At 52.1% G+C, this 15725-nt stretch overlaps 1 protein-coding gene across 1 annotated transcript in view; it reads right to left on the reverse strand.

Annotated features, from left to right (window-relative positions):
* The window catches only part of GRK3 (G protein-coupled receptor kinase 3), a gene marked incomplete at its 3' end in the record, with an annotated part of 69132 nt that extends 59537 nt beyond the window's left edge, over window positions 1-9595 (reverse strand). Inside the window, exon 1 of the mRNA XM_082007831.1 lies at window positions 9364-9595. Coding sequence (XP_081863957.1) covers window positions 9364-9476 — 113 coding nt within the window. The 5' untranslated portion in view covers window positions 9477-9595. The remainder of the gene's footprint in view (window positions 1-9363) is intronic.
* Window positions 9596-15725: the final 6130 nt, after the last annotated feature.

A 15725-nucleotide genomic window follows, 5' to 3' on the forward strand; every position in this document is an offset into this window, starting at 1 on the left:
GCTCCTACCACAATGAAGTCATTTGTCAATCATAATGGTGTTTGGGGTTTTTTTTAAAATACAAAATTACTGAAGATGTGCCATTTTTTTTTACTCTTTCCGTCTTTCCGTATCTATAAAACGTTTAGAACTTTCCTGAAAAGTAGTGTGCAAGTATAAACATCAACTGAGCTACCAAGAACTATGGCCAATGTTGACTGAAACACACTACATTCGCCTGTGATTTATTTATTCATTTATAGTCTCAGGATGCAATTTCACTATTCAAATCCATCATAAAGTTGCTAAAATTGGACCAAAGATCCTGCCCCAGAGGCCTTTGAACTGAAAGCATGACAGGGTCAACAAGTACAATTCAAAGCAATGGCAGAATGGCACACAGCCGTTACAGACAAAACTTTTTTTTTTGTTTTCCCTTTATAAAAAGTGCATTTAAAAGGTTTAGCAATGCGAGAGACATCAAAAGTGAAAACTGTTAAGAAATATTTGGCCTAAGAACGAGATCTCCTCAGAACTCTCTTAAGCGACAAGTTAAAACTAACAGAAATGTTCCTGTATTTTTTTTCTCCCACAGAGGAAACAATCCTCTTTGAACAAGCAAGCGGCCCTCCAGAGCCCGGCGTCCCAAACACCGCAGCAGCGATTCTCCTAAAGCAAAACAAAAAAAGTGTAAAATTGTTTTCGCTGATTTTTTGCTCCTCATTGTACGTTTTAACCTGGCAATTTTAAGGTCCCAGAAGTAACGGAGATGTGAACAAAGTAACCGTGATCATTAGAACAACTTGGAAAGAAGACTGGGAAAATTTGGGGTAAAAAAAAAATTAAAAAAAAAAAAATCAAAAAATCTGAGGACTGATGTACAGAGACACAGAATCGCTTAGATTTGAAAATGAACAGAATGCGATGGGGAAGACACGGAGAAGCCAGGCTGGAGACTTGAGAAGAACAGCAAATGATGAGAAGGCTCAGAAAGGAAAGTCACCTCAGAGGCACTACCTCGGATATCCTTATAAGCCACCAAGGGCTGGGAATCAAAGCCGGGAAAGCCCAAACACTGAAGGGTGGCCAGCAAGCCGCAGCCACCCGAACCAACCCCGTTCCCGGCCGGTTCTGCTCGTGGCGCAGCCAGGCTCATTCTACCAGGCACTTAAGGCCTCAGGAGTAAAACGCCTACCCACGTTTTGTCTTCTTTTCATTTAAAGTTCAGTTTAACCGAGACTTGTATTTCTGAAATTGAGACGGAAAGGTAATAAAGAGCATAGCAGCCGAGTAGCACCCACAGAGCTGTCACGTGGGGGCTGCAGCCGGCGCTCAGCCCCTTGGGAGAGGGGTGTCTTCCTCTAAGGTTTGAAGCATTCAGCATTTCATTGGGTTTCCCCAGCGCTTTTTAATTTTCTGGGAGGATGCGGAAGCTACCGGGACCTCTTCTCTCATCTGCACCTTAAGCAGAGGGAGCAGCTCCTTGTGGGTGACGAGCACCCACCCGTTCCCAGCTCCACAGCGAGCTTCCGCAACGCGCGTCCCCGTGGAGCCCCCCGGGGCTGCGGCGAAGCGCGGAGAGGTCGGGGTGCAGCTGGTGCTTGTCCGGGGCGGTGCGTCACAAACACGCGGCATCAGCCGGACCGGAGTTCTGCGGGCATTCAGCGAAGGCTTTGATTTGCACAGCTTGACCAGATCCTGAGCAATCTGCCTTTTCCCCAGTTCCTTTCTCAATAGGACATGACACATGCTGACAGGAGGAATTCCTGGCGCACTGGAAGGGGACTGGGGGGGTTCCATATGGAAGTGGTTCCTCCTAACACTCTCAGAATTTTTTTTTATTTATGCAAGGCATATTTATATAGGTGTTCATTCAGTATTGGAATGATTTTCTTGGAGAAGTTAGTAAGCATGGGGAGAAGCTCTTTATGTGGAAGACAGCTGTATTTTCTAAAGCTAGAAACTGCTGCTTTTACATCAATTTAGTTCAATTAATTATGTGATTCCGTTTATGCACCTGGACCTGACGGCACCTGATAGGCTTTTTTGTAATTTTATTAATTACCAAAAAAAAAAAAAAAAAAAGTTATTATTGATAAGAAGATTAAACCAGGCCATTCCACATGATTTCACCAGAACAGAAAGCAAGAGCTGCATACGTTCATTTCCTGATGTTATAGTTCCAGCGTTTTGCTGAAACCATTTCACGTGGGAAGGTCCAGGCACTGAAAAGACGTCAGACCTTTAAAAGGAGTAACAGCTATAAGGTTTATTAAAGTTACCAGAAAGACAAATCTGCCCGTCTCAGCTGAGCTCTCTCCGGTCAGCACACCCAGCCCTGGCCGCTGCGCCGGGCAGGTCCCAGCAGCACCCGCAGCCCGTCCGCACCAGGCACCGGCTCCGCACGGGACCACGCAGATGCATTACCCCTATTGTGCACCACCACGTTACGGAAGCCTTCCCCAAAAACATCCCTAGAAACTGTGTTTTTAGCACAGTGACAGAAGAGCACACTGATCTCTTGCCAGATCACGCTCGTTTACCTTTTTCCTTAATTAAGGTAATGACACCCGAGGGAAGGTCTATGTTTCAAAACATAAGCCTCAGCCTTAGAGCACTCCCACAGGAGAACTAATTGGAACATCTCCCTTAAGGGCAGATCTCTCTCCCCTGCGCCCAGAGACGCTCCAAGTAACGTATGCTCAGGACTCCAGGGCCTCCGCTGCGCGCGTGAAGCTCAGAAAATCTAACTTCCACTCCTGCATCCGCCAAACGTCCTACCTGTGAACAAAGGTACATGGCTTATTCTCTAATTGGCTTCGCTTCTGGTCTGTACAGTACAGGTAACAACGGTGCCCTTCTTCCAGACCCTCCTTTCTCGCCTATTAAAGCTGCAAGAGCTTTGCAACAGGACCTTCGTCTTCCCATGCACTTCTGTCCAGGCCTGTCTTTTATCAAGGTATCAGACGCTGCAGTTACAACACGCAACGACCCGAATTCCCAAGTGAGGGAACACGCAAGTGGTGCGGAGGGCAGCACCCGCAGCAAGCAGGAGCCCTCCCGGACAGGCTGCTGCGCTGTGCCAGTCCGTCCCCACCCCGAAGCACGCGTTCTGCCTGCTAGGAAAGCATGGTCGCACCAAGGCAACTTGAGATACGGAGTGAGTACCCTTTGCTAGCAGCACGAGCTCTCCCTACGTATACCAAACTATTTTGAGAAAGCCATCTTTTTTACTACCTTCTCGGCCAACGCTTCTACCGATAGCAAAGTTAGGAGGCTGAATTTCTGAAGAAAACAGAGTTTTTAACTACTCCGTCATCTCTGCTCATGCTGAGCAGGACTAACTGAAAGAAGACATTCACCATCGCAGAAGGATTAGTTGCACCAACTAGATGGCAATGCTTTCAGAAGCACGGTAGCACAGAGTGCATCCATTCCAGTAGTTTACTACCTGCTTCAGCCTGTAGTAGCATCTCATATGCTCCAACTAACGGGGACACTCTGACCTTGACAAGCACAAATCCTCACCGCTTGCTTCTGACAGACACCTACTTCGGGTTGACCTACAGCACTTTTCCTAGTTCTCAGAATATTTGCCTGGTGTACACCGCATATTCAGCCATCTTTAGCTCTCACCAAGCTTTACTTCCTTACTCTTTGCTTAAATGTTCAGCTCAAACCATGGGACATAGTATAGCTGCAAAATAAAAAATTAGTTTATAAACCCATTTCATTTAGAATTCTTTTTCCTTCTGTAGTTTCACAAATTGCATGAAGCCATTTTGAACAGTTTGAGTGTCCTGCATGCTAGTTTTAATTTCCTACTTCAAATTTTTCAATTCAATTTTTAGTAAGCACTGGAAATGGTACAAAAATACCAAGAAACAATCGTGCTTGACACTAAAAAAATTGTAAATGCCAAACAAACCCTTAAACTGTTTTGAAATTTTAGACAGCCAAGCTTAAGAAGTTCTACTAAAATAATTTACAGTCATTATTGCCACAAGCAGATGGAACAAGCCTCAATAAAGTACCACCACCTTACAGAGCTGAAGTTACTGTGACACAAAGTCATCCAAACTAACCATTAGATCCTTAACCCTCCGTGTCATCTCCTATTTAATTTTGCACTCATTGGCACTATTTCTGTGCAAAGCCCAGGAAAGGCATAAGCCTTTGCAAAATCTGGACCTACTTTTTTTCTGAAAACAGTACTTTTCAACATTTCTACCATTTGCATTCAGATCGCGGGGAAGAAGCATAACATAGCACAAGGCTTCCCAGAGCCACTACATTCTCTAAAGAAGCCACGTATGAAGTAGGGCTTTTGGTATTAACATCGCTGATGAGACACTGTTAGACCCTGCTGTGCCATGCCACGGACCAACACCTCAAAAAGGCATCCCAGGTCCCACGCTTCCCATCGGAGCCAAGCGAATGCAAGCGGAAGAGGCAGACAGACAGGAAACACCATCAGTCAACACCACAACGACCGCCTCAAGACAGCACGCACCGGCAGATTAATCACCGTCAAACTTCGTAAGCTTCATAGTAAATGAGTGTTTTAACGAGGGATTCAGGTGAGGAGTTTTGTAGACCTGAGGGCAACCCACAGCACGGACCAAAGCAGGCTGTGCCTCTCGACCTACGGAGGGAACGGCGGGAGCTGGCAGCACCAGCCAGCTGCAGTAGTTTTCAATACCGTGACGTCGAGCAAGAGGCGTTCAACGAGTTAGGTGCTACTTAAAGAAGCCCAAAACTGGACAGTATGCTCGAAGCAAGAGGGACAAAGCACCTAGAAAGATGCAAAGGCATGGCACGAGTGTAAATAGCAACAAACATGAAAAGTACACGAACAATTGTCAGGAAAACTTTCTTAGAGACAGCACTCTAAATGAATAAGCACGAGAAGGCGGCATTAAACAAAGCCAGAGAAAATACCGTCAAAGTAACCGAGACTGACAGCAGAGAGACAGAGGAGTTTCAGCCTGTAACTTAGGGATGTTACAGAAGTTTCAAGAGGTACGGGAACACGCTGAAGGACACATCAAAGAAACAACTGAAATTCAGAAAAAGAGTAGAGTAATGCCAAGAGAACAAAATTGAAAAAGCAGAAGCAATACAGGATAGAGTAATGATGCTTAACTCCCAGCGGGAGATGTCGCTTGGGTTTCGCCAATATTCAGCACTGTAACAGGAAGAAAGCAAATCATAAACAGCTCAGGATGGAATTGGAAAAGGAAAAGCAACCCCTGTGCATGCAGTGAGCCTCAGTTAGAGTTTTAAACAAGTTAGTTTGAATACTAGGTAAGAAAGCAAAGAGCACACCACAGGCTCAACCGCCCCATCGAGAAGCGGCTGGGGTACCAGCGCGTTAGTCCTCACCTCCAGAGAGAAAAGTGAAGATGGGATGAGAACTGAGGAGAAATGTCACGTTAAAAGTGGGATTTTTAAGAAAAAAGTGACTGTAACATGCCTTTTTTCCCCCCAGAGGGGTAGGATCCAGAGGAAGGTAGGACACCAAAGAAAAAAGTTGGGAGGAGAATAAGAATTAACTTGAAAGAGAGGTAATTACTGAAATAAGCAGGCTGGAAACAGAAAGAGGAGATGAGAAACATCTACAAGTGCAGCAAGAGAAGCGAGAGAGCAGCCTGGACAGATGCATGCTGTGTTTTGTTACCATGCCCTTGGTATTTGTACACCGAAAGCACCCTAAGCTTACGTGATGTTTATAGTGAGGAAGCTTTAATGTTAGCTTTCCTGGCAAGGACGGCCGCAGCCAGTGCGAGGACAGCACTGCCGAACGTAAGCCCTCTGCAAGTCCTGCACCCTCTCTGATTCCAGTTATCTGATTTCTTGGACCATTTTTCTCAACTTCATATTATGCAAATCCTTTACTCAAAACAGAAGAAGCCTGTGGCAAATAAAGAGAGCCGTTATACAGCGTTCTTCCACTCCCTTTGACCAAAATAAGGGAAATCTAAAATGTACATGGAAAAGGGAAAAACTTCAGAAGGCTGCTGAATAGCCTAAAATATTAAGAGTGCAGAGTGAGTTCGTTTACTCCTTTCCCCCCAAACTTAAAATATTTGACAGTAATTCTACAGAACAAGATTACGGTTTCATATTTGCTCATATTTCAATACGTATGTCTTCTTTCCCATTTTAGGTTCTATTTCTGCAGGACATTCTGCCTTTGACAGCCCTCCCGTCCACCCATGCAAATCTACCCACAAAACAGGCTTTTAAGGAATGACGTAAAACTAAAAGACATCGCAGCTTTCCCAGTTCTTGGCAAGGCTCTTAGGAACGAGAGGAGGAAACACAGAAGGGAAGGAAAAGCAGATGACAGAGGATGGAAGAAGGGTTGGTTTGTTTTGGTGTTTTAAAAAAAACAAAAACACACGAAGCCTCTTCCTTCGGCACTCTTGTCTCATTAACATTTTCTGTCCTCTTTCTTCCCAAACGGTGATATTTAACGATTTCAGTACAAGAACAGTCTGAGGATGCTTCACGTGAACTCAGCAATAATGAGCCCCACGGCCAATAAACTCTTCACCCTCATAGTTCATTTGCTGCTAAGCCTTGGCCTGCAGCCTTGGAATTTATTCTGCCTGCACTACAGCCGTTTCCTTGTAAACAGGAAGCCCCCTCAAATTTGCATTACAGTAAACTCAGTTACTTCATTTAGCCTCAGTCTTATCTCAGAAAGATAAAACGGTGCTGACAGGTGTACCAGGCTCCAGCAAAGAGACAAACTGTAACGGGGGGGGGGGTAAAACCTCTGTAATATTTCTTGGGGAGATAAGGTCAGCAGCACAGGATGCCTTCGCAGGTCGCCCGCCGGAGATAAACCGACACCGAACGCGTTCCTGCGAGAAGAGTGCTGCAATGAGGCAGCGACATTTATTTTCAAGAGTGGATGTGATATTCCAGTGACATTCCTGCTATCTGTCCCAGTGACAGCCAGGAGCCGAACGCGACGACGGCTGCTCACAGCCCAGCATTACAAAGCTTGTGCTCATCTCCTCCGAGGAGCTGCTCTCACACACACACACACACAGAGAAATATAAAAAAGTATTTGGAAAAAACTGTTTGATTTCAAACTCATATAAGAGAGCACTTTGTGCATTGTATTTTTTTTACTGCTACTATATCAACCTGCACTTAACCAGACGATTTATGTAATTTTAAATGAATCACTTTGCCAGTGATACAGAATATTTAAGTATACCCAACACACCCCATCTGCTTTAATGAGGGGGATCAAAAAAACCCCACCAGAAACCAGTATGAAGACATCTGACACCAGAATAACGGTCACAATTTCCTACTGTATGAGGAAATCCCTGGTTTCAGTTAGAAGCTGAGAAGTTCAGTCATTTCAAGCAATCTAGAGCCGTTTGTGGTCCCAGGCTTAGGTAAGTCTCTGTTCTCATTTATGTCCAGGCTTCCCCTCATTCATCTGCTGAGCTGCCTTACACATGCCCCATCCCATGGCACCGCGGCACCGCTTACAGCTGCAAACCTCTCCCTCGCTCAAGGCTGCTCAGCTTCCTCAGAGCATGACAGTCCGGGGGGGGTGGCAAACAACCTTTCTCCTTTAATATTTCATGTAATCTGCAAACAGGTTCTTCCACACGCAGCCCTAGGAGCGAGGCATTTCAGCCACCTCACCCTTCACCTTTCCTCCTACTCTGCAAAACTTCCTCTTGCACCTGGCTGCCATTTCCCACCCCGCAGGGCCGCGTGTGGGTGAACCACCTCTCCGAGCTCAGGGAAACTACCAAACATCAACAAAATGCAAATGCTGGAGCCGGAGAGCAGTAGACCGCAGGTCCTTCGGGCCTCGTGCTATGCTACGAGGCTTGTGCCGCACTTTGCACGAGGAGATGTCGGTCCAGGCGGCAGCTTCCGAGCCTCCCGACAAGCAGCAAGGGTGCTGCTCTATCTCAGGGCGTCGGAGGGGCTCCTTGCCTGCAGGCTCTCCGCGTCCCCACCTTTCACCTCCCCAGAGGGGTCACGTCGCTCCTGCAAACAGGGAGCAGCACCACTGCACATCGCTGACACCAAGGACAGTAACAGGCATAACCAAAGCACTGACAAACGTAAAGCTACCAGCACTCCCGGTACAGCACTCTGTGCCTCAGGTTACCACCGCAGGCTAAATTTTATTGATATTGTTTTTATAAGCATTTACACACACCAGAACAGGCACCTTCATCTGTCCAGCAAGCCGCCCTCAACTGGACCTTAAAAACGATTGCCAAACTTTATCTGAGGTCTCACTGCCTCCGCAAGGGAGGTCAACGCACGCTGGGCACCCCCGCGCCCCTCGCCTTCCCCTGCTCTGCGGCCTCACTGCGCTACCCAGAATTCAAGCATGAAGGCAGAAAAGCGAGAGAACAAGTGAGAAGGCGGCTTCAGGGATCTCGCTCACTGCAGGCAGCTAGGCTAGGCCACCAGTCGGCTTGCGAACTGCCTACACATTTTGCAGTAAATTTTGGTTTAGGTTTTTTCTGTTGCAGTATTTGGTTTGCTGGCTAGATGTTCGTTTTAAATATCTAGACACAAAGCCATGAGCGAGAGGAAAACCTTACTTTTAATTTCGGCAATAAATAAGGAACCGATGCTCAGGTGACGCTATAACACAAGCATAACCAGGGACTGCTGTTCCCAAGAAAAGCTGCTTTTACCACCAAACCCTAAGAAAACGACCTCAGCCATGTCAAGGTACCCGTCTGCTCAGCCGGCAAGACCCGTGGAAGCCCACAGCGATGGAGCCGGCCGCAAGACCTGCACTAGCTCACCGCTGTACACCACCCTCTGCTCCGGCAGCTGCTTGCCGAGTGAGAACCTCTCTCCCGAGCCTGTCCTCCCTCCCGGTGTCTCCCTGCTCCGCTGTCAAATCTCACGAAGCATCACCAGGAATAAAAAAAAAAAAACAGAAAACCCAACAAACCTCTGCAGAATAAAACAGTGTTAATGATTCAGTTTGGTTTTGCCATTTTATTTAGCTCACCAGTGGAAGAATTTCTCACCCACTGGATGAAGCATCAAGTTTACGATCAAATAAACACCCGAACCGTGGGGTTTGGTCTGTTGTTTGGTTGTTTTGGGTTTTTTTTTCCCGGGAGAAGCGGGCTTCTCCACAGCTTTACCTACCGGGAAACGCCTGCAGAAGTTGTCGCAAATAAACGCGGCCAACCCGACCCCACCACTTGCTCCGGCCGCCAGCCGGGCGCTGCGCCGCCGGAGGCCGCGGGCGGCCGGGCAGGGCGGAGGGCCCGCCGCCGTCAGACCGTTATGTTCAGCACGGCGGTGCCGGCGCGGGGGGACAGGGAGCGGGGAGGCCGCCGGGCAGGGGCCGGGGCGGGCGGTACCTGGGCTCGGGCAGGGTGATCTTCTTGCTGGCCCTGGCCGCCGGGGTGCTCTTGCTCTTCTCCATCGCCATCAGGTAGCTGACATCGGCCAGCACCGCCTCCAGGTCCGCCATGTTCCCGCTCCCGCCGCCGGGCTGCAGATGGAGGCTCCGCCGGGGGCAGCCGCCCCCGAGGCGGGCGGTTGGCGGCGGGCGGGCGGGCGGACGGGCAGGCGAGGCGGGCGGCCGGCGGCAGCTCCCCCTCCGCCGCTGCCGCCGAGCGCCTCCCGGCTGCGCGTGTGCGTGTGTGTGAGCGCGGGGGGGGGGGGGCGCAGCGGCCGCCTCCCGCCCTCCGCGCCCGCGGCTCGCCGCCGGCCCTGCGCGCCCTCAGCCCGCGGCCGCCGCGGCGGGCGGGCGGGCGGGAAGCCCCCCCCCCCGCGGCCGTGCGCCGCCCCCGCCCGCGCGGCCCCTCAGCGCTCGCCCGCCCCCGCCGGGCCCATGGCGGCGGCAGGGCGGCCCGGCGCGGCCCCTGCGGCTCGCAGCCTACGCGGCGCCGGGCGGGCAGGTCGGAGTGGGCCCGCGGCGCTCGGCGGCCATGGGCGGGCGGCGCGGCCGCAGGGGCTGCCCGGCGGCGGCGCGGCGTTAGGGGCTGCGGCGCGGCGGGCGGCTGCAAAAATCCGGACCTGGATCCCGCGGCGGCCGCCTGCGCGGCGGGGCCGGAGCCGGGGGAGCCGCCGGGGACGCCCGCGGGGACCCCGGCGAGGGGGCGGCCGCCGCATCGCCCCCTACACGCCGCAGGTGAGCGCGGCGGCGCCCGGAGCCCGCTGAGGCCGGGGCCGGCTGCCGATGCTGCCGCCGGGGCCGGGGAGGCCGAGAGCGAAGCCCCTGACACTGTGCGTTCTTGTGTCTTCAGCACCCCGGGGGGCAAGCGCAGAGTCCTCCTCTGTTTGCCTCGGACGTGGCTGGAGGCTGCCAGTGCTCCCCGGGACGCGTCAGCCCCGCTGACATCAGGGCAACGCCAGAGCTGAGGCCGCTGACATCAGGGCAACACGCTGACATCAGGGCAACGCCAGAGCTGAAGCCTCTGACATCAGGGCGACGCCAGAGCCAAGGCCTCTGACATCAGGGTGACGCCAGAGCCGAAGCCACTGATACCATGGCGATGCCGAAGCTGAAGCCTCTGACATCAGGGCAGCGCTGGAGCCGAGGCCAGCCTCGCACAGCACGCGGCCACGGCGCTGCCAGCCACGCTGCTGCCAGCCACGATGCGCCCAGGAGTGCGATGGCCTGCCTGTTCATCAGCCTCGGCGCCAAGTCTGACGCGCGTCTTTAAAATCAGCATCCTCGTAGTTTATTGAAACACGTTGTGCCTAAGAAAAATAGGATACAAATAAATGCATCTGTATGAAACCCCGTTACTGCTTGCTGAAATACTTTTGCTGGCAAATAACAGTGCAAAACAAGGCTGTGCGCTGAAAGCCCAGGGCTAGCTGCGCCAGCCTGCCGTCCGGGCGCTCCCGCGCGTCCTCGGGCACCGAGGGGCTCCGAGCAGAGCTCCTGGCTTGTAGTCCTGCTTAAAAAGGTAGTAGTAACTCTACTGCAGCCCAAGCAGATATGCAGATTTCAACTTCTTTCTTTTCTGAATTTCGTCAAATATGTCATAAATAATTGGCTCAATGAAAGGCTAAGTCAATGACAAGTCTGAAGGTTCAAACTCAGCTTGTTTTGAGCTCTTTTCAAGTGCTGCCACTCCTCCTTCCTACATCTTTATGAAAGTTAATGATCTGATTAAAGCGAGGTAGAGTATACAGCTGGGAGGATTTCACCGTGCGGCTCGTTATGAACCGTCTGTGAACCTGCTTTTTGTGGAAAATGTTGATTTAAACCAACCCTTTTCACCGGAACAGATCCATTGGGGCAGGTTTCTGCCCCGCGGGTTCTGATCGCCACGGAGCAGTGCCGAGGCTTGGGGTGCTCAAGCGAGAGGTGGGAGGGAGCAGAAGTGGAGCTGGGGCACATCCGTCTTGGAAGCTCAGTGTGAAGTTTCCCACCAGCCCTGTTTAAAGTTTTCACTGAGCCGAGCTGCGAGATGGAAAGGGGTATTTTTATTTTCATAATAAAATGCCGGGTCGGCAGCCAGCGCTGGGTCTGGCTTGTGGGCTGTGCCGTGGTTCCCGTGCCTCCTCAGGCTCAGTCCAGACCCGGGTCTCCCACTCCAAAGCTTGTTTCAGGGCCCCTGCGCGGGCTCTCCTTTGGCAGGGGTCGTGGTGGGAGAGACGTGGCCGCGGGGCTGGTGATTCGGGGGGCTTTCCCTGATGTCTCTCCCCCAGCCTGGCAGGGCAGCCTCGAAGCTGAGGAGAGCAGAACGGGTAGTGCTAGCATCCATTGCAGGGAAGATCGATTCCCTGAGTGCAAGTCTGCAGCTTTCCCTAGCATCTGTTTGTATCCCAGGTTTAGTGGTTGTCTGTATTTGTATGTGGGGTTTGCGTTCTCTGTGTGTGTTGTTTTAGGCGTTGTGTGCTGGGCTCAGTGTTTGTGTGTAGTATTTGTGGGTGTTTATAAACAGTGCTCTGTGCCTGTGCACGTATTCCCTTAGGTAAAGGAAGCCCCGAACTGGTGGGTGCCAGGGATAGCAGAGGTCGGAACACGATATGCTCACGCACGCTCGGAATGCATTTAAGTATCTCCTGACATTTCTATGAAAGCTGACTGATACCGTTCGATCCATTCAAACGTGTCTCGAGGCCTGTCTGGGCTTCAGCGCGGGGTTTTGTGTGCATCCGCTGCTGAGCCAGGAAACCCTGCCTCCTCTCTGCTGTCCCTTCCTTCCGAGGAGCGAGTTTCTCCTACCATCTGTATAAGATTTAAATGTTCAATTTTGCGCTGCTCTGCTTCGCAGGACGATGGATGATAGTACAGAGAGTAACGAGTCTAAAGCAGATTTATTGATGTGCCCTACGCTAACACCATCCCGTCAAGACATAACGCTGCGCACCAGGACGGAGGCATATTTGTCCTGCTGCCCTTGAACCTGTGGCAAATCTGATAACAAATAAGATCTCGGCTGCTATGCAGGGCTACTGCTAGCAATGTACCTCTCGAGGGGAGTGTTCACATAGGAGATTACTAAATGCTATTTTTTTAAATATTTCTCATATATTACCAGAAATGCGCATAGCTGTGAGATTAAGAGCATTAAGCAGTGTTTAGCTCAGTTCCCTCCCTGGGATGCTGCTGTCTACAGAGAGAGCAAGCCAGCGGCCAGAAACCCGCCGCGTTCCTTGCTCCTCCTCGGCAGCGCTGGCAGAGGGTAATGTATTCATTGGTGATGGATCCCGATGGGATCTGGCTCTCCGTGGCTTCTTTGCGTAATAGCCCAGCAGAGAGGTTCCATTTTGCTGCTTCCACTGGCCGTCTGGGGTGCGACCGCGTGCGTGGCTGAAAGGGAGAGGGCAGCCGTCCCTTCCCCGCGCCGCCTCCACCGAGCTCCTCTCGCCAGAGTGCTTTAAATCAGCTTCCAACCGCAGGGTTACCTGGAGGTAAAGCACGGGAGCAGCAGCTCCCGCTTAATGAGGTTGCGTGCAGTGAGCGACAGTGAAGTGCCCAGAGGATGGTAAGAGAGAAATAAATGCAAACTATTCTTAGCAAAAATTGGGCAATGTGAGCCCTCCTCACGCTGCTGCGTTTTCCCGATCTTGCCCTGCCGCAGAGACAAGCAGGCGCAGAGAAGCCACCGCTCCCACGCCCGCGGCCGAGAGGGTCGTTCCTAGCCCGGCGCCCAAGGAAACAGCCTCACGCTCCCCCCTTTGGCTGCTGGGCTCCTCTGACCTGCGGGGGCCGCGGTGGCTTTGGCCCCTCTCCCCACGCAGGCGGAGCGGAGCAGGGCGGGAGGCGCAGCCCGGCCAAGCACGCGGGCATTCCCCCGCAGCGCCCGCGCTGAGGTTGCGTCCCGTCTCCTCAACGCTAATGAGCAGCGAGAGGCAACACGGAAAACAAATGGAGTAATTAATGGCCCGTTCTGCTGCTGCCGCTGCTGCCTTTATTCGCCGGCTATTCCAGAAGGAGCAAGTTTTCAGAAGACAGGCTCTGCCTTCGCAGCGCCGGTGCATCGGGCGCCCTGAATCACGGGAGGGGCACGCGCGCTGCGGCTCCGGCCTCCTGGGGAAGCACGACGGCTCCTCTGCAGCTCTACGAATGCCTCCAGCTTCCTCCTGAACACTGTGAACGGAGGTACTTCAACCGCTTCTGACAGGTGAAGCACTCAAGGTAGTTTACCGTCAACGCGTTCCTTTTTCGTAACTAGCTGACGTGATGATGAGGCTACGTTTTAGTTAGGAAACCAATGGTAATTAAATTATCAAAAATACTATTCCCCATCAGACACTTGTACTTGAATGGTCTGACTAGTAATAATAACCTCCTCCGGGGATGGAGATAAGACCAGAGCTGAAAGTCATGCAATGTTTTAAGTCTTGCGTGAGAAAACACAGCCATGAGAGGTAAGGGTCCTTCAGTTTGCGATTGCATCACACCATTTCTCTCACCACTCTAATAAAAATATTTTTCAGACATTTTTCCTCTCCACCTTTTCTTAAACTGACACGCAATGCAAAAAATGCCCTGTTCGCTGTCTGTCTCCTTCCTCAGCCCGTGCCTTGCAAGGCTGCCGGTTCCTTACCCAAGGAAAAAATAGCAGCTATCTTATCCAAGGCTGCTATTTTCTCCACGGCTGCCCGAGAGCCGGGCTGATGTGCCCCAGGTGTGCTCACCGAGTCTCCTGCGATTTTCTAAACTTCAAAATGGCCCCCGGGGGGGCCATTTAGAAGCGTCTCGTAGCCTGTCGCAGGGGCAGCAGGTCGCGGAGGCTGCGCTGAGGACGGCAGGAAGCCTCGTCCTCTCCGCTCTGCCCAGCGGCAGCGCCTGGCCGGACCCCTGGCTTGGCTTGATCCTCCAGGAGGAAATACGTGCTCTTTTGAAACGGAACACAACGATTTTGGCAGTATTTTTTATCGAAATAAATTGTGAAGAAATAGCGAACCTAATTCAGAGGATGGCAACATCAGAATGCATTCTTCTGGCCCCTCGCTGATTCGATTGCCAGCCACACAGGACGTTCTCCAGTACAGATCATCTCATAAAAACCGGGGCCCGAATCCTGGGCAGATGTCGATTTATGTGGCTACGTGGGCTGTGGTGGGCCAACACCGGTGGCACCCCAGAGATCTGGCCCTCGCTGCACCTCCTGCTGCGCTGGTCTAACCGGGCTCGCTCCCCAAAGGCGAAGAGCACCCTGGTCCAGGAGCTGGTGGCTTGCGATGGATTTACAGAGGGCCTGACCCGGCTCGTCTCGACATCCATGAGAGCCTCCAGCACGACTTCCGTGGGCTTGCCGAACTGCCGACGGGTGTTCGATGAGCAACGCAGACACCCATCCTGCCCAAGCTCCAGCCCAGAGCGCTCTCGATCCTTGCAAGCGGCTTCTGTGCGACGCTGGACTGGAAAGACGAGCGTGTCATGCTTGCCCAAATTATGAAGTGAGGCTGCAGGAATCAAAAATTATCTTCCGAAGCTGCAGTGCCTGTCTCTGGTGCTGCCAAGCAGAGCGCAGCCCTCCGAGCATCCGGCAGGCCACGTATCCTGCTGGGCGTTCGGGAGCGCCCGTACTGCAGGGCACAGCCGGACACCAGCGACAAGCGCTCCCGCTCGTGCTGCTGCCCATTCAGTGGGGAATAAAAAGAAGCCAGAAAGGATCCCCTGCAAATTCCCTTTTTTCTCCCCAAAGGAATGGTCCATGCACATCAGCACTAATTCTAGCAATAATCCTCGTCTGTACCAGGCTACTAATGTCGTGCGTTGCTGGGCTGCAAGGCAATATTCCGTTCTACGCCCGTCGTAAGCGGGGACCCTGGCTCGTGAACCAGAACAGGACAACTCTGCGAAATGCTGCAATTCGGACCCTGCTGGTGCAGCCCACCGCAGCCCCGGGCGCTTTTCTCCGAGTCGTGCTTTTGCGGCACAGTTGTGCCGTGTATTCCCGGCCCACACAGCCCCAGTGAGCTGGTATTTGGTGGTATTGCTCTCTTTAGCAGCCGTTAACGGTTAATAGCGAGGGCAAAGCTCTGTTTTGTGACTGAGTCCAAATGCTCCCCTGCAGATGAGCTGCTGCACTGACGCTTCATGGACCGGTACGTGTCACGAGCTGGGGAGGCTCATCATGTACCCGCAGCCCTACAAATCCTTTAACATAATACGGATGTCAGGCAAAGTCGCAGGGCAACCCAAAACCAAGAGGCATCCCGGTCGGTTCCACGCGCCCGCCGGTCTCTCCCAGTTTGACAGAAGCCAGCTGAAAGTCCTGCCCGCTCTTCGCGTGAGCTACCGGGA

The sequence above is a fragment of the Phaethon aethereus genome (genome assembly GCF_964289735.1).
Source record: "Phaethon aethereus genome assembly, chromosome: 17".
Lineage (NCBI taxonomy): Eukaryota > Metazoa > Chordata > Aves > Phaethontiformes > Phaethontidae > Phaethon > Phaethon aethereus.